Source organism: Mercenaria mercenaria, chromosome 16, assembly GCF_021730395.1.
Source record: "Mercenaria mercenaria strain notata chromosome 16, MADL_Memer_1, whole genome shotgun sequence".
NCBI lineage: Eukaryota > Metazoa > Mollusca > Bivalvia > Venerida > Veneridae > Mercenaria > Mercenaria mercenaria.
Window position 1 is genome coordinate 26228911 of NC_069376.1, and position 26335 is coordinate 26255245.

Consider the following 26335-nt stretch of genomic DNA (forward strand, 5'->3'; position numbering starts at 1 on the left):
ATACGTGCTTGTGAACAGAGATTAGTTAAATAATAATGATAAATCATTCAAAGAAAGTACCTAAAGTCATTTGTTTTCAATATGCATGTTATTTATAAAATCTTTGTGAAGCGTTTGGTTACTTCAGCATTCATTGTTTTATGCTATGTAATGACTAATACACAATTTAGATACATGCATACATGACTTGTGTTAATTAGCATCATTACAAATATATGTATTGTTTCATTGGTCAATTGTGTAAACAAACTTACTTGTAATAAGAATAAATGGTTTCAATTTGATAATGAGTGTATAAAAATGGAAATGTAAAAACCAAATTGTTGAGGAAGTTTAGACAGACTAAAGATGTTAATGATTTGACATCTTACATAGAAAGTAAAAAAACAACAACATTTAATAGAGTTTGTAAAGCAAAGAAACATGCATATAATAGAAATAATCTTAACACAATTACAGCATCTGTCCGAGATTCAAAGACATTTTGGAGTCAAATTAAGTCTTCACAGAAAATACAAAAATACAGTTCCGAATATTGCAACTGCAGGTTGGCAAGCACATTTCAAGTCAGTTTTTCAGTCTGGATTTGGAAATAGTGATGATATCAGTGTTGATGATTACTAGTATATTGACCAAAATGTAAATTTCTGAAAGATATCCTATGAATGTTATAGCATCAAAACTGACTCAGAATAATAAATATGCCAGATTATAGATATGTTAAGAAATGTTATCAGACCAGATGTTATTTTATTATGATAGCATTGGTTAACAAAATTGGGTAACGAAATTAGATTAAAGTTATACAGAAATGGATTTGGAAATGTTTGGGAAAATCAGAATTGTCAGAGCTCTGAATTATTTTTATGTCAGTATGCGCAACAATTAAAGGTATAATTATTTACCAGAATGGTTAGAAAAAATGTAATGATAATGGTAAGTTGATTTCTTATAGGCATTTTATAAAGCAGCTTATATGTATGAACCTTATTTTGATATATTAGATGTTAAGACATATAGATATCTCTCAGTACTTAGAGAATATCTTCACACCCAATAATGACTGAGGGTCGTTATTTTGTGTATAGACAAAGAGAGAAGAGTTTATGACTGAGGGTCGTTATTTTGTGTATAGACAAAGAGAGAAGAGTTTGTTTTTATTGCAAAAATGTTGTTGAAAATAAATGTAATTTTATATTGGTATGTCTTTCGTATAAAACACCTAGAGAAAAATACATACCGAAAAAAATTCTATGAAAATCCAAATGTTGGTAAATTCAATATTTTATTGGCTTCCAAAAATAAAAATATTATTAACAGTATCGCAGTTTGTATATATAATGTTTTACAGCTACGTTTGTCTGATATAATTTTGTGTTGTATATTACATATGCCATAACTGTTGTATTTATATTTTGTTTAAGTTTTATTTTTCCAAAAAAAACAAAAAACAACAACATTACTTTCGTTATTGCCAAGAAACTGGTCTTGGGCATAGTAAAAAAATTTCCGACATTTATTTATTCTGTCCATGTCATTTCTTTATTTCGTTTCGGCAAGACACATGGATTAGATTTTTTAAAAAGTTAGAAATAATACAAACCTATTCTCTAAACAAATCCTTTTTTCTGACATGAATGATGCAAATAGTTAATATTTACTTGATCATCCCTTATAATAGTTGCTGTATGTAAAAAAAATATGTGATTGATAGTGTATGGGCCGGAGGCCTTAATCACAATAAATATTTGAATCTATGTTCATTTCTCACAGGTTTACGACAAACTGAGCATTTCTTCAACCACTTTTTACACTTTATAATTTGAATTATCAGAAGTGAACAGAGGCAAAATTTTGACATGTTAGGGCTTAATTTAGCTGGAAAGAACATTTTAGTAACCGGTACCGGGAGGGGTTTAGGCCGAGCTATCGCCATAGCTCTTGCTAAGCATGGCAGCAAGGTTTTTGCTTTGAGCCGCACCCCATCCACTCTCGATTCACTTGTGAAGGAGCAACCGAGTATAGAACCGATTGTGGCTGATGTTTCGTGCTGGGAAGAGACTAGATGTAAACTTGAAGATCTTAAAACGATGGATGGACTAGTAAATAATGCTGGAATATTTACCACGGACCCGGCTACTATGGTGACAAAAGAAAAAATATATAAGGTGTTGGATACAAATTTACTCGGTGTTATCAACTGTGCGCAAGTAGTTGCAAATAGAATGATTAAAGACGGAAGACCAGGATCTATAGTAAATATGTCGGGCACTACTAGCCTTAGTTGTGCAGGAGTCGGTTTCTTGCCATATGCAATGTCAAAAGGAGGACTTGACGCAGCGACTAGACAACTTGCTTTTGAACGTGGGCCATACAACATCCGAGTAAACTCTGTTAACCCAGCACTCGTTAAGACAACAAACTCATCAGCACAAATTATAGAAGAAAATCCGAAGCTTGTTGAACAAATGGAGTTCAAAACTCCATTGAAACGGTTGATAGAAGTGGATGACGTCACCGGTCCAGTCGTGTACTTTCTAAGTGACCTCTCCTCTATGGTGACAGCAACGTGTAATGTTATAGACGGCGGAATTTTGAATTGTATGGTATAATAGACATGCTTGTGTTTCAGTTTTGGACTAATTTGCCTAACATAACTCCAAGGAACTCCGTTAAAGAGAAACGGAACTGCTGTATAATTACCGTCACAAAAACAAAAGAGTTTTTGAGAAGTGTTCTTAAGACTAGGTACCAGCATGAAAGTACATGTATAGAAGGAGGAATGGACGTTTAGATAAAACTGAAATATCTGTAACATTAAATATAATTTTGGATACTTTACTTGGTGCTATTACAAATTGCAGTTGGTATAACTGTTTGACAAATAATGTGTTTTAATTAAAACTTCTTTAAGGTATGACCCATGTAACAGTGTACCACCTTTCAAAGAGTATTCAGTTCTAACAATTAACCTACCTTGACTTAAATTTTTCAGGGGGATTAGGTTCAAGACCCGCTTTGACCATTCCCGCCCCCACCCCACCGCCCTTATATTCCCCTTTTCTAGTAAGTTTTTACTTTTTTAAGACTTTTTATTGATTAATTGTACAAAAGTGAAAAAATTCATATGCTAAGTGATTTCTTGCTGTTCAAAGTGAATTTGACTCTGAAACAGAAGGCGGCAGAGTTAGACATCTTTAAAAGTACTGAGTTACATGCAGTAAAAGTTCTCTATTTTGTATTTACTCTAGAGTACGTATTATGGAAGAACTGTAGGTAGGTTTTACTTCTGTCCCAAGGTTATTTTTGAATGCAGTGAGCAAAATTTAAAACAGTTCCACAGGACTCGACCTTAATTTTTGTCGAGCCCGCTTGCGGAAGCGAAGACATAGTTGTCCAAGTGGCTGTTCGGTGTATGTGCGTGCGTCCGTGCGTGCGTGCGTCCGTCCGGATTTGTTTGTCCGGGCCATAACTTTGACATGCGTGGAGCAATCTTGTTTATATTTGGCATGGATATTTACCTCAGTGAGTCGGAGTGTCATGCGGAAACCCCAGGTTCCTGTCTCAAAGGTCAAGGTCACACTTACAGGTTAAAGGTCAAATTTAAAAATGACTTTGTCCGGAGCATTTCTTCTTCATGCATGGAGGGATTTCGATGTAACTTGGCATAATTGTTTACCATCATGAGACGGAGTATCAAGCGCAAGAACCAGGTCCCTAGTTCTAAGGTCAAGGTCACACTTAGAGGTCAAAGGATACAAGAATGACAACTTTGTCCGGAAAATTTCTTCTTCATGCATGGAGGGATTTTGATGTAACTTGGTACAAGTGTTCACCTCCATGAGACGGAGTGTCATGCGCAAGAACCAGGTCCCTAGTTATAAGGTCAAGGTCACAGAGGTCAAATGTCAGATACAAGAATGACTAAGCAGCGTTTCTTTTTGATGCATAGAGTGATTTTGATGTAACTTGGCACAATTGTTCATCATCATGAGACGGAGTGTCATGCGCAAGATCCTAGAATTACTTCCCTTTGTTGTTACTATAAATAGCTTATATTCGTAACTTTTTTATTACTGGTGGTAGGGAAAAATCAAGACCACTTTTCTGTAGATTAAGTACAACATGCATGTTACATCCAATTTTCAGGTGTATTTTGACCTATCTCTACCGGTGAGGATTTTTTTTGTATGGATTTAGAAATTATTTTTTTAAGATTTACGTCCCTTTGTTGTTACTTTAAATAACTTATATTGTTACTTTTGCAATCTCTTTTTTATTTGGCATAAATGTTTGCCGCAATGAGACAAGGAGTGTCATGTGCAACTCTCAGTCCTTTTGACAGCCGGAGGGCTCGACATGTTGCCCGTAGGCATCTAGTTCAAAGTTGGAGTTAGAATTCTGTCTCATTAAATCCTTTTACTTGAGGCACCCTAGCAAGAAAAAATGATATTCACAGTTTCATTTTGTGTTTTATAATTGATTACCAATAATTTGATGTTTCTTTTATCAAAATTCATGGTAACAGTGCAGATCATGATCTTGGTCTGCACTGGCCGCAAAGTTTGAATCACTTGCCGTAGGCTAAAGATTAGGGAATCTACCGGCTACCACTTTATTTATTATTATTTCTTAATGTCAGAAAACATTTTAGTAAATGACAAAAAAAAAAAAAAAACCCAAAAAAAACAACAAGAGACTGCTTTTGACAAAGCGCATACTACTTTCTGTAAATGGAAGTGGTAACTTGTATGTAATATCCGAGTAAACGTTTTTAAAATACATGTATTTATAACTTACAACTTTATATTAAACTTATATGCTGGTTGAATTTCATTTAAACTGCTTGAGAATAATGTTTAACCCATGATAGAAACTATACACACCAGTGCAGATCTACAATATCTCGGTTACACTTAAGTAAGTTTATATAAATTTAAAATAGGTATACCTGTAGGAAAAGAAAATTTAGTAAATATTTCAAATTATTTTAGTTAGTTATATCTGTTATAATCTTAAGATTTGATACTGCAGGTTTTGTTGTATTCACAATGGTTTTATTTTTGCCAATAATCGCGTACAGCATGACACGCAAATTTAGTGAATAATTATGAATCGTTAGGCCTAACTCCAGAATTATAAACAAAAAAGAAGCGCGAATTCTTCGCAATGCAAATATTTCTGTTGTCTATCAAATTGCAAAATAAAAGTGAACCAAAAAGTACGCAATCTGCACTATTTACAAGAAATTTAACTAACATGAAATGAAAGTGTTGCAAAAAGTACCCAACTTACGGTATTCCGAAAAATATTTAAATCAAGTCAGTGAAGACAATTCTTCTAAGTATATTTTTGCATAGTATGTATCTGCCCAGTAAATTGTAGATAAAGCATTTTGAACATTTGAAACTCATTGTATTAATGAATTTGGTTGAGTTATAATTATGTTAGTACATCTTTCAAAAAGGCTTAATGTAAACGCATATTTTATTGGGTATGTCAATCACTTAATGCTATAGCTTTGGTTGGGATATATACTTTTTTAATATTGTAACTTTGTTTTCATCTATGAATTTGTTTAATTAATTATTTTTTAATGAAATATATTATAAAGCTGTCTTTATATTATATTTATTAAAATATGAGAAAGATAATGTTATCTTGTTATGACATACTAACTGGAGGTGCTACCATTTACCTAGCGCGAGCTTCCACAGAGATGACAGCCATTAAATGAAATATGTTGGCACAAAGTTAAAGCCATTTTATGTAATGTAATAATGATGGTTAACCTTGGCAGTGTTTTTAGACTTTGCACATGCAAATTTCCCCTTGCCCCCTGTCTGTTATTTTTTTTTTGTTGGGTTTAACGTCGCACCGACACATTTATAGGTCATATGGCGACTTTCCAGCTTTGATGGTGGAGGAAGACCCCAGGTGCCCCTCCGTGCATTATTTCATCACGAACGGGTACCTTGGTAGAACCACCGACCTTCCGTAAGCCAGCTGGATAGCTTCCTCACATGAAGAATTCTAACCCACATCGGCGAGGGGCAAGTGATTTGAAGTCAGCGACTCCTGTCTGTTAAATGACGACTTCTTTATGGGGAATGAATGACTTTAGAATCTGATTTATTGTTTTTATTTCACTGAATTAGAAGTGCAAGGTGGGCTATTGTAGTGGTTCTGTGTCTGTCATCCAAGATGAGCTTTTTACTGTAAACAGCTGCTCACGAACCACTTAATGTCTCATCACTAAACTTTGTCTGTAGCATCTTTGTAATATCATTTCTAAAGTATGATGAAATAGTTCTTCTTGGCCTCTTTGATGGGACAGAAAAAGCTCAAACTAGAAAACAATTAAACATCATCTTCTCATGAACACCTTGATTGATCATTACCAAATTTGGCCTGTAGCATCCTTGTAAGGTCCGATTTCAAGTTTATACAAATGATTCTGCTTGACCCCTTTTAAGGGCTGTGAGAGCTATTTAAAACTTCTCACGAACTACTCAAGTTTGTTCAAATGTTTCCACTTAAAGAAGTCATTTATGGGAGCTGAAATTGGAATGAACTTTATGGATCATCACCGAACGGTCTGTAGCATTCTTGTCAAGCCAAAAATGGCTGCATTTGATCCCTTTTAAGGGTCGCCAGAGGTAAAATATTAGAATTATATTTTTTTCTCATGAACTACTGAATCGATCTTCAACACATTGTGCCCGTAGCCCCTCTAAAGGTTGTTCATATGGCTCTGAATGACTTTTAGAGACATGCAGAGATCAAAACAAACTAGAATAAATCTTTAAACGACTTCTCTTGAAGTACTCGGTGGATCGTCACCAAACTTGGTCTGTAGTATTCTTGTAAAGTCTTTTCGTTGATAAAACGTTTTCTTTAATTCATTAGAGTCGCACTGATGTAATTAAAGTCATATGTCGACTTTTCTAGCTTTTGATGGTGAAGGAAGACACCAAGTGTCCATTCAGGCATTGATTCAGACATGGGCGTCCTCCTGGGAAAAACCACTTACCCATCCGAAAATGCTCTGGATGGCTTCCTAGCATGAAGAATGCTAAACCAAAAGCCAGGTTTCGAACACACACCGACTAGGGGCAAGTAATTCAAACTCAGAAACCTTAAAATAGAGAAAAGTGGAAGCTTCACAGATCGCCCAACACGACAAAAACGAAAATGTTGCAGGCTCGGTTTGATTGAGCCTGTTCATGGAAGGTAGTGGAAATGCATGCTACCGTCCACGCCCTCTAGCCCCGGGTTGAGCAGAACTCTACATTTACACATGCTAAAAGTACAAAAATCAATTTAGAGATCCGCAGATGTATTCAAACGGCGGTGAACATGGAACCTTTAATGATACACGTCTTGAGGCGTGTAATTCCATGAAGAACGGCGTTTGGACCCCAGATAAAGTAAAGGGTTTGCCCCGAACGAGAAAACAACCACTAGACCAAGGAAGCCTCCACAGATGGTTTTATTTGGCACCTTTTAAGGGTCAGAATAGAAAAACTGAAATAACTTCCGTCATGAACCACTAAATGTACCTTCACCAAACTTAATCTTTTACATCTTTGTAAAGTCCTTTCTCAAAATTTTACAAATAGTTTCACTTGGTCCTTTTTAGTGGCAAATAATCCAAAAAACAGAAAACCTTTAATACCTTCTTATGAACTTCTTAATACATCTTCATCAGACTTGTCTGTAGTATGCTTGAAAGGCCATCTGTCAAGTTTATTCAAACATTTCCCCACTCTGGTTCCTTTAATTTAGAGTTAGCATATTTGAAAGGCCTCTCTTATGCTTAAATTGTTCCGCTTGGCCTTTTTAGGGCCTTCCAGAGCTAAAAATAGAAAACGAAATATAAAAACTTTTAAAAGAATCCCTCATTTACCATTTAATGTAATTTTACCAATCTTCGTCTGTGTCATTCTTGTAAGGTCCTCTTTCAAGAGTGTTTATTTGCTTTATTGATTATTGTAACAATTTAGTATTTTGAATGCCTACTAGTTAGACTTTACCCTTTAGATGAATATTTGATTTTTTTTACATTTGAACATCACCAAATCATAAAGAGCAAGAGTTGCTTGAATACAGGAAAATTGATCAGGATATGAACATATATGTTATTCTTAATCGGTTGAAACTTTACTGATACATACCTTAAGTTCCGGAAAAGGATTGCATAAAGAGGCCACACTTCTGGACAGTACAGCGCCTTTAACAAGTCACCATTTTCAAGATGTTTTATGTAATTCTTTTGACAAATCGGTAATTTTTATTTTCATTCCTTTTAGCTGGAATACATCTTATACATACGAATTCCTGAAATACACAAATTTGCTTCTTTGAGAGTTTCGTGAATATTGATATAGGAGCTAATATGTACGTGTTAACCTTAAATTTTATATCTTATTTGTGATTCGGAATAGATTCCTGTTGTGAATACTAAAAGAACTTTATTCAAGAATGCCATGGAACAAGTTTAGTTTTATTTGATTGCCAATTAAGCCAGCTATTCAAATCTCAGATCTAGCGATAATCTGTACAGCGGAAACTTGTAAAGCTCCGTACGTGGTTGTAAAGCTCCGTACGTGATTGTAAAGCCCCATACGTGATTGTAAAGCTCCGTACGTGGATGGTCTAAAATGAATTGATGATGGTTTAGGCTTTCATGTGTTGTTTTATTGGTTCTTTTAGGGTCCCGTCCTTTAGCGGAAACTCTTGTGTGATCACTGTCTGTGTTGTGTTAGGAAAGCTCCTGGCCATTATCTCATAACCCTACTATTATGATTTAAAACAAAAAGACTCGATCAAACCAAGTTCATTGTTATGTTGCTTGGCAGCCTTCTATATATGCTTCCAAATGGTCTTTTTACAGATTTTATTGACAAACTTGCTTATCACAACATTACGGAGTCCAGAATCCCTTGCCCTATGTTGGGTCGAATGGGGGTAATGAATTAATACATTTTCATTTCCGGGCCATAACCTTGTTATCCATATTACCATTTTAGTTAGGCAGTGGCTAAGATTACGGTACCGTAATTCTAGCCTCCGATTCTAGGATTACGGAAGTTCCGTATATCTTTACAACCCTATGAGGATAGGCTAGTTAAGCTTGGTATTAGTACTAGAAAAACTGTTTAAATCAAGGTGCATGCATTGTATTGGGCAGTGCACAGAATCCATTGTCCTATCTTCGAGGGCAAAAAAAAAATCAAGTGATATTGGAAGGAACTTAAAAAGTTGCATTATTTTTCGGAATTTCGTTACCTACCTATATTTCACTTATAATATGCATCCTTAGAACGTCTGTCAGTACACAATTCGGTTTTCAGAACTTTATAGCTTTGGTGGTAAGTAGGTCGAAGGTCAGTGTTACAGTGACATCGAAACTGAAAATGGTTTCCAATCAGTTCCGCCTATGAATGTAAAACTTCATAGGATCGTTTGTATGCAGTCAGTAGACCATCTCTATTGTAATAGATGTACAGTAGTCAAACTTCATATGACGACTGCCCATGGACAGTAGATGACCACTTTTGTTTTATGGACCAATAGGTTAAAAGTTTCCGATAGTTAACTGCTGTCATGATGTTTAGTCTACAGTTCAGCTTTATTCAGAAGGTGGCACTTATAGCTTTGATTGTGAGTTGGTCGAAGGTCAGGGTCACAGCGACATCGAGACGGGAAATGGTTTCCAATCAGATACGTGTACGAAAATATAACTATATAGGATGAATGTGGGTGGTCAGTGGCCATAGTATAATGTGTCAGTAGATCGCCCCCAATTGTAATAGGTGTCCGTAGATCAAAGATCAAGGTCTCACTAATTACTTTGATACCCTATGTACCGTATATACATTATATATTCCTTGCTTGATGGGACTGTGCGGCATACTTTTGATATCAAAATAAGTTTTCAAATTCATTTGATGCCCTTATATGTGCAGTGACAGTTAGGTTTGCTCATTTAACAATTAAAAACGCCATAAAATAGTTTTCTGAAATACATGATATGGTTCACCAAACAGGGACTAGTGTATCATTTGCAATAAAACTACTTGGCAAGTAGTCATAAGCTATATATGATCATTTTTTTTCTCCTGTTTAGAGATTAGAAATACTCCTCAAAATGTATAGATTTATAATACTTTCGTATGACAAAACGATACAAATATTTAAAAAATATCGAATAAAAAAATAAAACGTTATTTTAGCAGAACGTAAGCAAACTATAAACAAATGTAAATGTAATGTCAAATTTTGCGTAAGTACAAATTATATCATTTACAATATACCCATACAACTGACATCATAACCCGGTTGACATGCAGTGAAGTGAGGTTAGCCGTAACATAACATTCATTTGTCACACTTGTTGAGTTTACGTAAAAGTGTGCATTTTTTCAACGAAAACACTTTATAATTTGATTTAATTTAAATTATCAGAAGCGAACAAAGTAAAAAAAATCACATGACAGGACTTAATTTAGCTGGAAAGAACATTTTAGTAACCGGGGCCGGGAGGGGTTTAGGCCGAGCTATTGCCGTTGCCCTTGCTGAGCATGGCAGCAAAGTGTTTGCTCTAAGCCGCACCCCATCCATCCTAGAATCACTTGTAAAAGAACAACCGAGTATAGAACGGATTGTGGCTGATGTTTCGTGCTGGGAAGAGACTAGATGTAAACTTGAAGACCTCAGAACGATGGCTGGAATATATACCACGGACCCGGCTACTATGGTGACGAAAGAAAAAATATATAAGGTGTTGGATACAAACTTTCTCGGTGTTATCAACTGTTCGCAAGTAGTTGCAAGTAAAATGATCCAAGATGAAAAGCCGGGATCTATAGTAAATGTGTCGAGTATTACTAGATTATTATATCTAGCCTAATTGGTGCAGGATTAGGTCTTCTGCCTTATGCCATGTCGAAAGGAGGACTGGACGCCGTGACTAGGCAGCTTGCTCTTGAACTCGGGCCATACAATATCAGAGTTAATTCTGTTAACCCAGCTATTTTCAGGACAACGAACATGTCGGCAACGGTTATTGAAGAATTTCCAGAGATTATTAAGCAGATGGAGCTTAGAACTCCATTGAAAAGGTTAATGGAAGTGAATGACGTCACTGGTCCAGTCTTGTACTTTCTCAGCGACCTTTCTTCTATGGTGACAGCAACGTGTAATGTTATAGACGGTGGAACCTTAAACTGTACCGTATACTAGACACGCTTGTGGTTCTGTCATATACTAACTTCGTAGGTAATTACGATAAAAAAAAACGTACCCTATTCAATGTAAAAGTAAAATTCGCGTAAAGCTTACACAAAAGCAAACACGTATTTTTTCTACAAAATGGAGAAAACACGAATACAAAATGACCTACTAAAACGGTGAATGGATTACTGAAGAAAACGGGAATGGCTATTAATATCCTCAGTACCAAAACAACAAATAATACTGCTGAAATAGATGCTATTAACTGTAACACGTTGCGTTGAAAACCATGCAGGTCAGTTTCAGGCCTGACATCAGCTTCTACGGTATGCGGTGGTGAAAAGACGTTTTTAAGCTGTAGTGGACCGTAAAATGTATGAATAAATAATTTTATCCGGCATTTGTTAGAAAATGGTGATGTAGTAAAAGTGAATGATATTTTGCCAAGAGTTAAGTGTTGTCCTTTCCGAAATGTCCGTTATACATTAAAAGACGATGTGCAGATTGACATGAGAGAAATTATTGCCGTTTTAGTTAATAGATTAGTGGTACATATATGTTCGTCGGTTCAGTGCTAATTTCCTAGAATATATTAAGAGTGTAACTATTTATCGAAATTCACTGGTTCAGATACATTAGTCTGGCGATACGCGTATTGTATCATAGGCCTGTTACATGATACAGAAACGATATAGTAAAAATAGAAACACTGAATGAAAACATTCATACAAGCAGTGTTAAAGATAGTACTTTAAACAAATTCATCATTTACAAAAAAAACATCTTTAACTTCAAAGCAAAATTTCAAGTACTTTCCAAGTTAACATGGAGCCAACATTTCATAAATGTAAATTGCACAAATGTATATTGCAACTATCATTATGTTACTTGATCGAATCAAAATAAAAAAACGAATAATGGCGCCGCGAACCTGACCAAATTGATTACATGTATATCTGCTAGAAGATAAAAGAAAAGTTAAAAAAATTCTTAATTCTTTCGATAATTGAATACTAGATCATCTGAAAGGAGATATTGTCTTATCAATGCAAAGTCAATTGCCTAACATTATATGAACAACTCTGTCTTTGTGCTAAAATGCGCTTTCAAAACACAGCCACAAAAATGGCAAGATATATGTCAGGCATGATACATGTCAATACATAAACATAAACTATTATCAACATTTGATTACTTATAAAACTTATTAAAAATGTATTTTTATTCAAGATTCCTCATATTCATGTCACTTCAATTTTCCATAGATAGTGTCGGCTGCGCAGAAAGATGCGCCTAAAAAACTATAGGAATTCCCTTTAAAGGAAACTAGAGTTCCTAGTTATACTATCTATATATAAAGTTCAGGGACATTATATATCTGGATTTAACAACACAAAAGCAGTATTTACCTCTTCGTAAAAAGAGCTTTTATTAAGCTCTATGTACATTCGACTTAATATAGCTTATAATGATTTGTTAGATATTAAAAGGTGTTCGTCTTTAGACTTATATTCAAAAAGTATTATAGTCTAGTCCGATTTTGCAGATATATGCTTATTTAAGAAGTTACGAGCGTTTTGTTAGTATTTGGTCCAACATACCTTTTTAACATATTTTGGGTATGCTGAATCCAAAAATATATGTTTGCCATCTGGCAAATGCCTCTGAAAGGGTTAAAATTAGGGGCAAAAATGACCACTGTCTTTACAATTTTTATTTCCATTGATATTATTTTATGATACAAATGTTTATCTTTAGATATGTTTGAAAATATTGTTTCATATTTTAGTATTATTGAGTTAATATTTATCAGTAAACTATTTAACAAGTTAAAAATTTGTACTTCAGGGGCTCAAAAAGGGGAATCTGAAGACATTTTAATTTTTTTAGAAATATTCAACGTCATTCATAGAATAAAAAAAAATGAGAATAAGTATAAAATTAAAAGATTAAAAGCTTCTGCTGGAATTTTGTCAAAAGGACAATAATACTTTTGATGAAATGCATTTTTTGGAAAAATCATTTAAGACAAAAATAATGGAGAAATTAAAACTTAATTATAATAACATAACATTGTCTTTAATAGAGAAAAGAATAATACATGTATAACATTATGTAATCCTTGTAAGATTTTATTGAACAATAAACTTTTTAATACCTAAGCATCATAATAATTGGTGAAAATTAAGTGTGACAGGGATTAAGATTTTGGCTAATGTGAACTTAATTAATATAAACAATCCAGGTCTCTGTTACAATAATAATCTGAGTCTGATCATATTATTGTAAAGTCCTTATCTAAACACTCTGGAATGCTTTACCTGTTAATTAATCTACATTAATTCTGACAAGGACACACTCTTTTGTGGTCATTACGGTTTTAGAGGTGTCAAGAATACTTCATTGAATCACTGCGTTTTGCAGGATATTTTGCAGGTACTAGGAAAAATTTATACGTATTTTTTTCTATAAAATTTTAGAAATGCTTTGTTTCATATACATCGTTAAATTTTAATATTTGATGAAATTGCATTTATTTTAACTTTTGATATTTGTGATACGTTTAGTAAAAAGTATCTGTTAAAGCTAGCTTTATATACAAGCAAGAGCCCTTGATATGGCATTCCATCTATTTCGGAATAATGCAGATTTTCGTTCAACCTGGTCATCTTTCAACCAGTCTATCAGTAGAACTGACTCAAATATGACAAAAGTTGGATACATGCCGATTATACAAGCACCAGCCCATGGTATCGACACATTAAACACTGTTGTTCAGAAGTGTATGTATATATCAGAATCCTGGGGCAGTCACATACAGTTATAACTGTAGACCAGGCTCTTTACTTTAAGCTTATGGATTTGAAATGGGCAGTGCCTGCATACAGGGACAAGCTTATATCTAGAATGGGTGGTTTGCATATATCAATCTGAAAGTAATAGGTGACCATATTAAAGGGTCAGGTTTACATGAAATATGGGTTGAATCCAATCTTCTGGGTCCTATAGCCGCAGATCAGGTCTTGGCAGGAAAGCACTACAACAGAGGAATGAGGGCTCACAAGATAACTCTGGACATCGTTTCTTCCACAATTACTGAATTACATTGAAGAAAGAGGCATTAACTTGCATGGGAAATTAATGGAAGTGAAGTATTCTGGGAGCGTAGAAAATCTTGTAGCTGAATTGCAAAATGACAACTTCAGAAGCCACCTTGACGATTTTGTTAAGAATGATCAAACTCCTAACTTCCAGTTTTGGTGGGCATACCTGGAAATGGTTTCAGTGCTTCTGATGTTCACGCGGGCTACAAGGGATGGTCTTTGGGATCTATACCTATATGCGTTTCGGTGCATGCTCCCTTTATTTCATAGGTATGATCATACGAATTATGCACGTTGGGGAACTGTCTATCTGGCCGATGCACATCAGCTTCCTCAAGAAGTGTTGCAAGAGTTCAGAAATGGCAACTTTGTTATTAAGAGGTCAAACTCAAAATTCAATCAGGTGGATCCTGATCAAAGTCAAGAATGGCTGAATTCAACTGGGAAGAAAGGTGGGGGAATAATTGGTATAAAAAGAACCCCTACAGTTTTGACTAGATGGTCTTTATCGTACAACCTGAGGTCTCATATAAGCCTTCTTACCAAGTGTATGTACAAAGTCAATGACGAAGACATACTTGTGCATAAGGAAAAATCAAAGAGCAGGCAAGCTGTGGACCAGCAAGCTGAAGAAGCAGTTCTAAATGTATTACAAAGATATAATATGGCTGATCCACATCTGCAAGGTGAAAGTTTGCTGAATGTAGCAACTAAAGACATAGTAACTGATACCATAGAAAAGTCTCTACTGTCTGCCCTGCAATTAGGCCAGGAAAAACTTGATTGTTTTGTAAGAGAGAGACTACAGTTTGAAAACAGTGATAGTGTATCAAAAGTTCAGCTACGTGATACAATCAAAAAGAATAATCAATCTACATTTGCTTCTTTGTACATCAGTGATAAAGCATCGAAGTCAACAGTTGAAAAGGGCAAAATATTAAGAGCAGATCAAAATACACTACATCGTTTAGTGACAGCATATAAGGCAGGCAGAGATGTTAATATGGAGGAAATACTAAAACATGAACTGTTGCCAGTTCCAGTTCCCATTTCCGAAACCAATGGAACTCTCAAAACGGGCAAAAAATCCATATTGCTGGATGAGCTTGTCAAGGATATTGAGTTGAGTGACCGAATAAACATACAAGGAAAGTCTGCATATATTGTCGATGGCCAAGCGTTAGTACAAAGTCTGAAAATAGAAGGAGAAACAACATTTGGTCAGTATGCTGATTTATTTGTTGCTGCAGTTTTAAACAAAGGAAAAATGTATGAAAGAATAGATGTAGTGTTTGACCGATATAGGCATCACTCAATAAAATCAAACACCAGGAAACAACGCACAAGAACATATCAACCAGTGAGGTGAGTAATTGAAAGTAGGGATGTACCGTTACCAAAAGTCTGGAGTAACTTTTTAGCACTTCCTGCAAATAAAATTGACCTGGCTAGATTTTTATCAGAGGAGCTGATCATGCAAGCCCCTACTGAAAAGACATTGGTTGTTGGTGGTGGCTTTCAGGAAGAAGACATTGTTGAAAGCAATGTCAGTGACCTAAATTTTGATGAATTAAAGGCTAATCATGAGGAAGCTGACACAAGCATCATTCTGCATGCTGTTCACTGCAGTAAACGATCAAGTTGCAACACTGTTGTTGTTTCTGCCAGAGACACTGATGTGTTTTTGCTCTTACTGTGCCATCTGCAGGAAATAAATGCAACAGTATGGATGATGGCTGGAACAGCAAAAAAACGAAAATACATTCAAGTCAACACAGTGTTAGATACATTATCAATAACTGAAGAGTTGTGTAGAAATTTACTTGCCTTCCATGCACTCACTAGCTGTGACACAACATCGTATATCTGTGGAATCTCTGAAAGATCTGCATTTAAGGTCTTTATAGGCAATGCAAAACTGATAGAAGGTCTCGGATATGGACAACTGTCTGAAGAAGTAATGAAAAACTGTGAATACTTTATTTGCAAGATGTATGGCCAAGATACTGTTAGTACTGACAGTGCTCGAAATGTTATGTTTGACAGGTCTACAAGTCCTGAACACATGCCCCCAACCAGTGATGCTTGCTCATTTCACATTAAAAGAGCTCATTATCAAGCTCTGGTATGGAACCAAGCAACTGTTCCTAATCCAGATCTACCTGCACCTACTGACATGGGATGGAAGGTGGCAGATGACACACTTAAGCCAGTTCTTCTTACCTGTGATCCGATTCCTCAAGCTTGTATGGAGTTCATTGCTTGCAAGTGTACATCTGGATGTAGGACTCTCAGTTGTAGATGTAAAAAGACTGGGCTTTTATGCACAGATATATGTTAATGCGATAAAAGCATTACCAGCTGTATGAACACGAGGCAGTAAATTAACATATGAAATGGGACTGTGAACGCATACCTTAAGGTTCAAATATTTCAATCTATATGATTTTGAAATAATTGTATGATAAACAGTTAAACTGTAAACTGATTCAAAACATTAAAAAATTAGTGTACTGTATCAAGAATAGCTTTTCCTTGAGTTGAATAATACAAAAATAATCAAGTTAAAAGTTTTTTTAAGCTTTTTTTTCTCTGAACAGAGCACACATTTGGATTAAAAAGTATTCATTTTTAACAAAAGTGTCATTTCTTTCATTTGTTACTATGCTACACATCACTTTGATAAAGAAACCCACATATTTCTGGATAATTGTAATAATATTACCCATTTCTATTAGAAATATCATAATTTGGCGGCCATTTTGTTTTCCGCCATTTTAACGTATAAAAAATCATTTTTCAGATTGCCAACATATATTTTTGAATTCAGCATACCCGAATTATACTAAAAAAGTATATGGGACCAAATACTAACAAAGAAACCCACATATTTCTGGATAATTGTGATAATATTACCCATTCCTGTTAGAAATATCATAATTTGGCGGCCATTTTGTTTTCCGCCATTTTGACCTATAAAAAATCATTTGTCAGATGGCCAACATATATTTTTGAATTCAGCATACCCAAATTATACTAAAAAAGTATATGGGACCAAATACTAGCAAAATGACTGTACCTCTCACATTTATTGAAATTTGGACTAGACTATTAGTAATGATTGTGTTTGTTAGTGACCCGCCACAGAAAAATGTGGAGTCAGTGGTATCATAAATGTGTGTGTGGGGGGGGGGGGGGGGGGGGGGGGGGGGGGGGGCATTATCCGAGTCCAAATATTTTTAGCATACTGATACCACATACTTCGGCGGAGGGTCACTAGCAAACCTTATTACTGATTTGTTCTATGGACTACTTATTTTCAGCCTAACCCGACGTGACAATATACTGGCCCTCCACAGAAATATAGGGGATCACCATGTGATCACATTTTAACCAGTGAAACTGCTTTTATTTTGTAGGCGGTAAAACAAAAATCTATAGATGTTTGGGGAGGTCTTTTAGCATCTAAGATAAAATAAAACTGATCATAGTCTTTACAACAAAGACATATGTCACTTAAAGAAATATTTAAACCTTGTCTATTATCAATTTTGAGCAATGCTTACAGCATAGGATGTCCCAATTTAACTGCATTTATACAGACTTCCCTGCTTAAGGATCTTGTATCGTAGAATATTGATATATGTTTTCAAATCCACTTTATGCCTCTTACATGCCAAAAGGTAATCAAATTAAACAAATAATGTTTTCTGAAATCTGTAACACAGGTGTCTCAAGCAGGGACTAGTACATGAAATGCAGTCAAACTTTTGGATATTAGGGGTTTGCAATATCTTTTAGCATTGTACATATATTGATTAATTGTATGATATTTTGTTCCCTCTAGTATGCTATATTTTTGTAATCATAAGGTATATGTGGCCGATTTTATTTTGTCTGTATAAATATTTAAATGCATTTCCAAATCTTGTATAAGTTTATATACTAAGTATGATACAGACCAATGAAGATTTAAACAAATAACGTTTTCTGACATCTGTGACTTAGTTCTCTCAAGCAGGGACTGAACATGACATGCAGTCAAACTTTTGTGTATTTTGGATTACCGCTATCCTTAAGCATTTTACATAAAAAAATATATTGATTAATTGTATATTGTTTCCTTTATAACGCTTTCCTTTTGTAGTCATAAGCTACATATGGCCGATTTTATTATCTGACTGTATAAATATTTAAATGCATTTCAAAAACTGTTTAAGTTTATATACTTTTTAACTACGATAAAAAAGATACAGGCCATTGAAGATTTTAAGAAATAATATTTCATACAAACTTTATACGTCACTTTACACATACATTTACAAATTTGTCACTATCATAAAATTTAGTAAACTTTAAGGTAAATGCATAGCCGGAAAGAAAGTAACTTTCTAAAAAATAGCTTGATGATAACATGTAACTTTATATTGCAGTTGTTATGAAATCATTAGAATTTCCTGGCATGAAATTTCGGTGGGTAAATAAGTTCATTGATTTCAGATTTTCAACGTAAAGTTCAAAACGATTTTTACGTTTGTTTGGATTGAACTTCTTGGGTTGATTTAACGACGAAATCCGATATAATAAATCTCCCACGAGAATTAAAGATTTCACATGTATCATTTACAATTCGTACTCTTCTAAATTACATAACCATAATTATGATGGAGTATATGGACCGGAACAAAAAGAAAATCATTCAGTTGATAAAAGTTTATAAGTTATCTATCGTCTTCTCTATCCAACACATTTTCATTTAAAGTTGAAGGGAAGTGTATGATTCTGACATGGCAGGATTAAATTTAGCCGGGAAGAACATTTTAGTTACTGGTGCTGGGAGGGGTTTAGGCCGAACAATTGCTATTGCTCTTGCTGAGCATGGCAGCAAAGTGTTTGCTCTGAGCCGCAGCCCGTTCACTCTCGATTCACTTGTTAAAGAGCAACCGAGTATAGAACCGATTGTGGCTGATGTTTCGGACTGGGAAGAGACTAGACGAAAACTTGAAGACCTCCGAACGATGGATGGACTAGTGAATAATGCTGGAATTATTGATACCGACCCGGCTACCACAGTGACGAAAGAAAAATTATACAAGATATTGGATACAAATTTACTCGGTGCTATCAACTGTTCGCAAGTAGTTGCAAGTAAAATGATCCAAGATGAAAAACCGGGATCTATAGTAAATGTGTCGAGTATTGCTAGCCTAATTGGTGCAGGCTTCGGTCTTCTGCCTTATGCCATGGCGAAAGGAGGACTGGACACTGCTACTAGGCAGTTTGCTCTTGAACTCGGACCGTACAATATCAGAGTTAATTATGTTAACCCAGGTTTTTTCAGGACAACGAACATGTCGGCACCAGTTATTGAAGAATTTCCAGGGCTTATTAAACAGATGGAGCTTAGAACTCCATTGAAAAGGTTAGCGGAAGTGAATGACGTCACTGGTCCAGTCTTGTACTTCCTCAGCGACCTTTCCTCTATGGTGACAGCAACGTGTAATGTTATAGGCGGCGGACTGATAAACTGTACCGTATACTAGACATGCTTGTGGTTCTGTCCTATACCAACTTCATAGGTAATTACGATAAAAAATACCTTATTCAATTCAAAAGGAACATTCGCGTAAAGCTTACACAAAAGCAAACACTTATTTTTCTCTTCTTTTTTTCTACAAAATGGAGAAAACATGAATACAAAATGGCATACAAAAACGGCGAATGGATTACTGAGGAAAACTGGAACGGCTATTAATGTCCTCAGTACCGAAACAACAGATAATACTGCTGAAATAGATGCTAATAACTGTAACCCATTGCGTTGAAATCCATGCGGGTCAATTTTAGGCCTGACATCAACTTCTACGGTATGCAGTGGTGATTAAGCGTTTAACTGTAGTGGACCGTATAATGTATGAATAAATGATTTTAATCCGGCAGTTGTTAAAAAATGGTGACATAGTAAAAGTGATTGACATTTTGCCAGCAGTTAAGTATTGTCCTTTCCGAAATGCCCGTAATGCGTTAAAAGACGATGTGATTGACATGAGAGAAATTATTACTGTTTTAGTTAATAGATAAGTGGTACATTTTCGTTCGTCGGTAAAATGCTAGAATATATTAAGAGTGTAACTATTTATCGGCATTGGGAATTCACTGGTTCAGATACATTAGTCTGGCGATACGCGTATTGTATCGTAGGCCTGTTACATGATACAGAAACGATATAGTAAAAATAGAAACATTGAATGAAAACATTCATACAAGCAGTGTTAAAAATAGTAACTTAAACAAATTTATAATTTACAAAAAAAAAATATTCTTTAACTTCAAAGCAAAATTTCAAGTACTTTCCAAGTGAAGGAACATGGATCCAACATTTCATAAATGTATATTGCACCAATGTATATTGCAACTATGTTACTTGATCGAATGAAATAAAAAAATATGTTTAAACTAAGGAACATGGATTATTTTTTCATTTTGTCACATCATCGTGCCATCGCGTTTTCACCATCGTACCATCGTTGCTTCATCATCGTGCCATCGCACCATCGCGTTTTTGTCATCGTACCATCGTGCATCGCGGTTTAGGATTCAATAAAAAGTCACCATTGTCCAAACGGAACACCGTAGAATAGGGGAAGTCACAACTCTTTAAATAAGATAGAGCATCTAGCGCGATTAGTTTACTGTGTTTTTGTATAAATTACTGATATTTTAAACACTACAATATACAGAACAATTATTAAATGGAATTGATTATGTTTGATAGAGACATGATAGAGCATCTAGCGCGATTAGTTTACAATGTTTTTGTATAAAATATGGATACATTAAACACTACAATATACAGAACAATTTATAAATGGAATTGAATATGTTTGATAGAGACACGATAGAGCATCTAGCGCGATTAGTTTACTATGTTTTTGTATAAAATACTGATATTTTAAACACTACAATATACAGAACAATTATTAAATGGAATTGAATATGTTTGATGGAAACATGATACAGTATCTAGCGCGATTAGTTTACAATGTTTATGTATAAAATACTAGTACTTTAAGCTCTGTTTTTGTTGGGTTTTCACGCACCGACACAATTATAGGTCATATTGCGACTTTCCAGCTCCAGGCGCCCCTCCGTGCATCATTTCATCACGGTACCTGGGTAAAACCACCGACCTTCCGTAAGCCAGCTGGATAGCTTTCTCACATGAAGAATTCAGCGACGCGAGTGAGGCTTGAACCCACATCGGTGAGGGGCAAGTAATCTGAAGTCAGCGACCTTAACCACTCGGCCACGGAGACCCCCTTTTAAACACTACAATATACAGAACACTTTTGAAATGGAATTGATAGAACTACTAGCCACTAACTAAGGCAGCCAGTCCTACATTGTCAAGGCGTCAGTTTGTTACGAAAAAATGATTAACCATTATGCTATTCTTCAAGTTATCAAATATATTTAGATACAGCTCACATTGGTGTTAGTCATTCAATTTTAGGTCTTTCATATCAGAAAATCTTAAATCATTATATTTACTGCATTAAAACGGCTGTCTGCTTTTATAATTCGGACACTATTAGGAATAACTTTTATCTGAAAATGACAATGCAACTTATGCTCTCCCGACTTAGTAATTAAACATCCAAAAATTGTATTTTGTCAGCGGTTTCATAGATTTGCATTTAGCGAAGTTTTTGTAATATTGATATGCATGTTACTATAGGAACTGTCAACTTAATACATATAGTCCCTACCACCACCTCTAATGGTTTCTGTAACTACTGAAACATCTTTAGAATAAAAAAAAAAAAACACTTTCAGTTTCATATTTGATAAAACGTTTCAAGATGACTTAGATTTCTACTTTGATAAATTTGATGAGCAGAATCGAGTTACAACAAAAATCCATGTTCAGACACGTAACTCGGCATATGCACATTTATAAAGCGAACTACATTAAGACGAAATAATAACGAGATTTTCTAATTATTTTACATATGACGCTGCAATTTAATGCCCTTCTTGATAAGTACTTAGGCTCTAGCGACTAAAAAACCGCAAAGACATTAAATGTGACGTTACTTATACTACATACTATAAAATTATGTATTTCAATAGTAATATCATAAGATTATTTGCATAATGATAAGTGTAAGAAAATGTTTTATCATGATGCATTAGCAGCCATTAACGTAACTTGATACTGAAATAAAAAAATATACAGCGTCAGTGACTAAGGTATTAAACTATAGGTAAGAGAAATCTCCATGGCCGAATGATTAATGTTGCTGACTCAAAATCACTTGCTCCTCGAAACCTAGCTTCGGTGTAATGAATCCGTCCAAGCTGGCTTGCAGAATATGGGTGGTTCTACAGGATTATACTGGAACGTCTGGCATTGAAACAAGGATAAATAATAAATCACTAGAAAAGGCAGAACTTACTATATAATGACGAAACATAGCAAGCAAAGAACAATAAGAAATATGTTTACAATATATCAGTTGAAAAAATAAGCGTTAAAATGCAGAAACCATGTATCAAGTTTTAAGAAGATATCTTTGCCACATTTTGTTTCATTTTTTAGACATGCAAGTTCTCAGTAAAGGTGAAAATTTCGAATGAAAATCTTTTCCTTTTTTTCAGCTATATTTTTGAGAACTGAATGTTTTACTGCTGCAAATTTCAGTTGACTAACTGAATCTTTTTCTCTCTTACAGTTTTACGTTTGTTACTGAAAAAGGCCTTTTACAGGCAGGCTAAGTTTGGCGAGCATTTAATGAGAAGATGGATCCATGCTGTTCGCTAATGGTTTCTCTCATTCCAATAGGCTTTGAAAGCGAACAGCATGGGTCCTGACAAGACTGCTTGGGTGCGCAGGCTGGTCTGGATTTATGCTGCTCACAAACGCACTATGCTGGTTTTCTCATGGCGCAGTTCATATTTTTTGGAAGGTCCTTTAACCTCTTAAAAATAAACTGTACATGTGTATAAATATTTAAATTCATTTCCAAAACTAAAAGTTTATATACTATTTAAGTACGATAAATACGATACAGACCATTAAAGATTTTGAGAAATAATATTTCATAAAAAACGTTATAATCACCTTAAACATACATTTACAAATTTGTCACCATCATCTAATAAATAGTTTGGTAAATGCATAGCCGCAAGCTAGTAAATTTCTATATAAAAACTTGTCAATGTTATGTACCTTTGATTTGCAGTTGCTATGAAATCATTAAATTTCGTGTTCCTGAAATTTCGTAAAGATAAAACCGGTAAACTGTCCAAAAATATTCTCCCCGTTTATTATTGTAAGAGATACATTTTTTTTTAGATATATCTCATTAATATTTTCATGTATTTATGTCACAAATAAGACGATAAACAAATCACTTGATGTAAATTGTTCCACTCGCTTTTGTTAGTGTACATGCAACCATGAGGCAATCCTTACTGATGTCCTTACTGATGTGTATACAAAAAGTTGATGCGAAAAGTTTTGCATATCTGGTAAAATGCCATTGACCAATCAGATTGCAGTATTTTGGCGTTTCTCTATAAATATTGGCTTATCAGTTATTTCCTATGACTTATATGGAAATTTTGAACCAATTTTAGTAACTTACATTTTACTTTATTTTTACTGGAGAAACAGTTGTGGAATTTTCTGAAAACTATTGAGACATATTTCAAGAGAAGGAAAATTACAGCATTGGTGTATCATTTTAATTGTAGAAGTTTATTGATAGCTGGACATATTAGATTTTTGTAGTTGTGAATGCGTGTTAATGAGTGGACTTTAGATTTTAATAGACTTATTACACTGGACGAATTCTAGTGTCTTAATTTATTTTTGCACATGTGGACTTTTCTTATTTATGGTCAAAGCGGTGTGATAATGATTTAACTTATTATTGCAGCTCTTAGTATCATGATCCAAAATGGTCTTAACAGGAATCCTGGCTTTCCCTTAAAGTAATTAAGCCAGTGGTGCCGGCCATCCTTAACTTTTAAACCCTAAAGTTTGAGTGAATAAGAGACTTGTGAGGAACCATAATTTTGGTCCTTGTTAAATCGTTTTCCTGTTAATCCCGCGATAAGCTGTGTTCGTCCCATGAGACTGGAACAGAATCCGGGTTTACGACAATGGAAAGGTGAAATTTAACCTGTCTCGAATAAATTATTGTCACGTCATAACTATTATTTGCATGTTTAACAATTCGAAAAGATATATAATTAGATTCAGTGCTGGTATGTTCTTTACTTATTGGTAGACGTCTCAGAGTAGAGTCCTACACATTTTTTTTTGATCATATGATAGAACATGTGTTTATTTACAGTTTTATAATAGCATCATATCTTATTTTCCAAAACAATGTCAAAGGACTCCAGCTGTCCATTTGATTTGTTTCAAATCAGTCCAGCAAAAAGTCAAGAACCCAATCCTGTCATTTTCTTGGCTGTATTTTCTTTGTTTATAATGAACAATTAAATTCGTATAACGTTTGGGGCTTTGAGGTGGACGGATAACTCAGTGGTTTGCACACTGGCCTTCCAATCCTGAAGTCGGGGGTTCGATCCCCGGCAGCTACTCGGGAATTTTCAGAAACGCTTTTCAGTGTTTCCCACCCAACTAGAGGTGTACTGGTCAGGAACCCAGGCAATTCTTGCGTGTATCAGTGCTATACACTGGGCACGTTAAAAAAACCAGGCTGTCTATTCGCAACGAGCTAGGCTAAGTTAGCCAGACAAGCCTGTATCTGATTTCTGATCTCTCTGTCGTTGGGGCTTTGTCTCACTCTGTCCCTCTGGTCAGATCGCTCTGTGTCTGTACTAGTAGAGGATGAAGTATGCGCCCTGTGTGGCTGCATTTGAACTATGTAAAGCGCCTCTGAACGTGAAATTGATCATGAAAAGGGCGCTATATAAATCTGGTATAATAATATTTTATTACTACGCTTCCGAACTCCAGTCTATATTTTATTTACTGATAAAGTATAGGAACGTATTAATTATCTTTTAGTGATATAAATGTCAATAATAAGTATCCATACATAATTACAAGTTTCACAATGACACTGTTAAAAGCTGGAAACTCCTTTCTTGGAAAAAAAAGTCATCGAACAAATCAGCCTGATGAAGAAGTTATCAAATTAGTTTTCATTTATGTGGCCATGCATATTGTGTTTTGAAGAACGAGTATGCAAACAGTACAATTTTCCTGAACACTTTGTATGCCTACAAAATGTACTAACAATGTATTTTTAAACTTCATTCTGTATTAGAACTCATATGGGTCACTTTATTTTGAAATAAATATTCCAACTTTTACTTTTTCGTTGACAATGTTTTATATTCCATTATTCACATAACTCACCTATATTATGTACAAAAATATATAATCATTTGGTCATGATGAACCTCCTGTTGTGCTGAGATATCTGATAGTGGTGGTTTGTAGGCAAAGGTCAAATGTTTTTGCTCTTGGTAATGTATGCTAGAGGTCTGTTTACCATAAGCTACAACTAATAACTTGATAATTAGGTGACAATTAGAAAATATTATGGATCATGCTAAGGTGATAACCATTTCCCCCGGGTACGGAAGGTAGGCCTTTAAGTGTAGATGCGTATGTAATGAAAAGATTATTAGATTTGCATCGAGAAATATGCACTCGTTCTTTCGCGGAACAATATTGCGCTCCTATATGCGCGCAATATTTCCGCTGCAGAACTCATGCTTATTTCTCGATACAAATCTAATAATCTATAAATATTATACGGAGGATACTGAAATTCCCGATGTGTGACGATTGACAACCATTGCAGCATCCCTATTACATATTAAATTTCATGTGAATTTAATTTAATAGGTTGGTTTAAGTTGGCCGGCCCAACGAAATGGCATCGGATATCCATTTATATCTGCAAAGTAGCTCGTCCAGTATTTCAGTGTAATTTCATAGTCGG

The 26335-nt window shown here is 34.9% G+C and overlaps 3 protein-coding genes across 3 annotated transcripts; all 3 read left to right on the plus strand.

The window, feature by feature from the left end:
• Positions 1-1536: 1536 nt before the first annotated feature.
• LOC123540038 (D-erythrulose reductase-like) lies at positions 1537-3010 on the plus strand. The gene has a single exon (XM_053527508.1). The coding sequence runs from the start codon at positions 1860-1862 to the stop codon at positions 2610-2612; it is 753 nt and encodes a 250-aa protein (XP_053383483.1). The 5' UTR covers positions 1537-1859; the 3' UTR covers positions 2613-3010.
• Positions 3011-10495: 7485 nt separating this feature from the next.
• Positions 10496-10915, plus strand: LOC128549267 (D-erythrulose reductase-like). Its single transcript, XM_053525816.1, has one exon. It carries the CDS (start codon positions 10496-10498, stop codon positions 10913-10915), a length of 420 nt encoding a protein of 139 aa, XP_053381791.1.
• Positions 10916-19129: 8214 nt separating this feature from the next.
• LOC123541456 (L-xylulose reductase-like) lies at positions 19130-19885 on the plus strand. The gene has a single exon (XM_053525817.1). It carries the CDS (start codon positions 19130-19132, stop codon positions 19883-19885), a length of 756 nt encoding a protein of 251 aa, XP_053381792.1.
• Positions 19886-26335: the final 6450 nt, after the last annotated feature.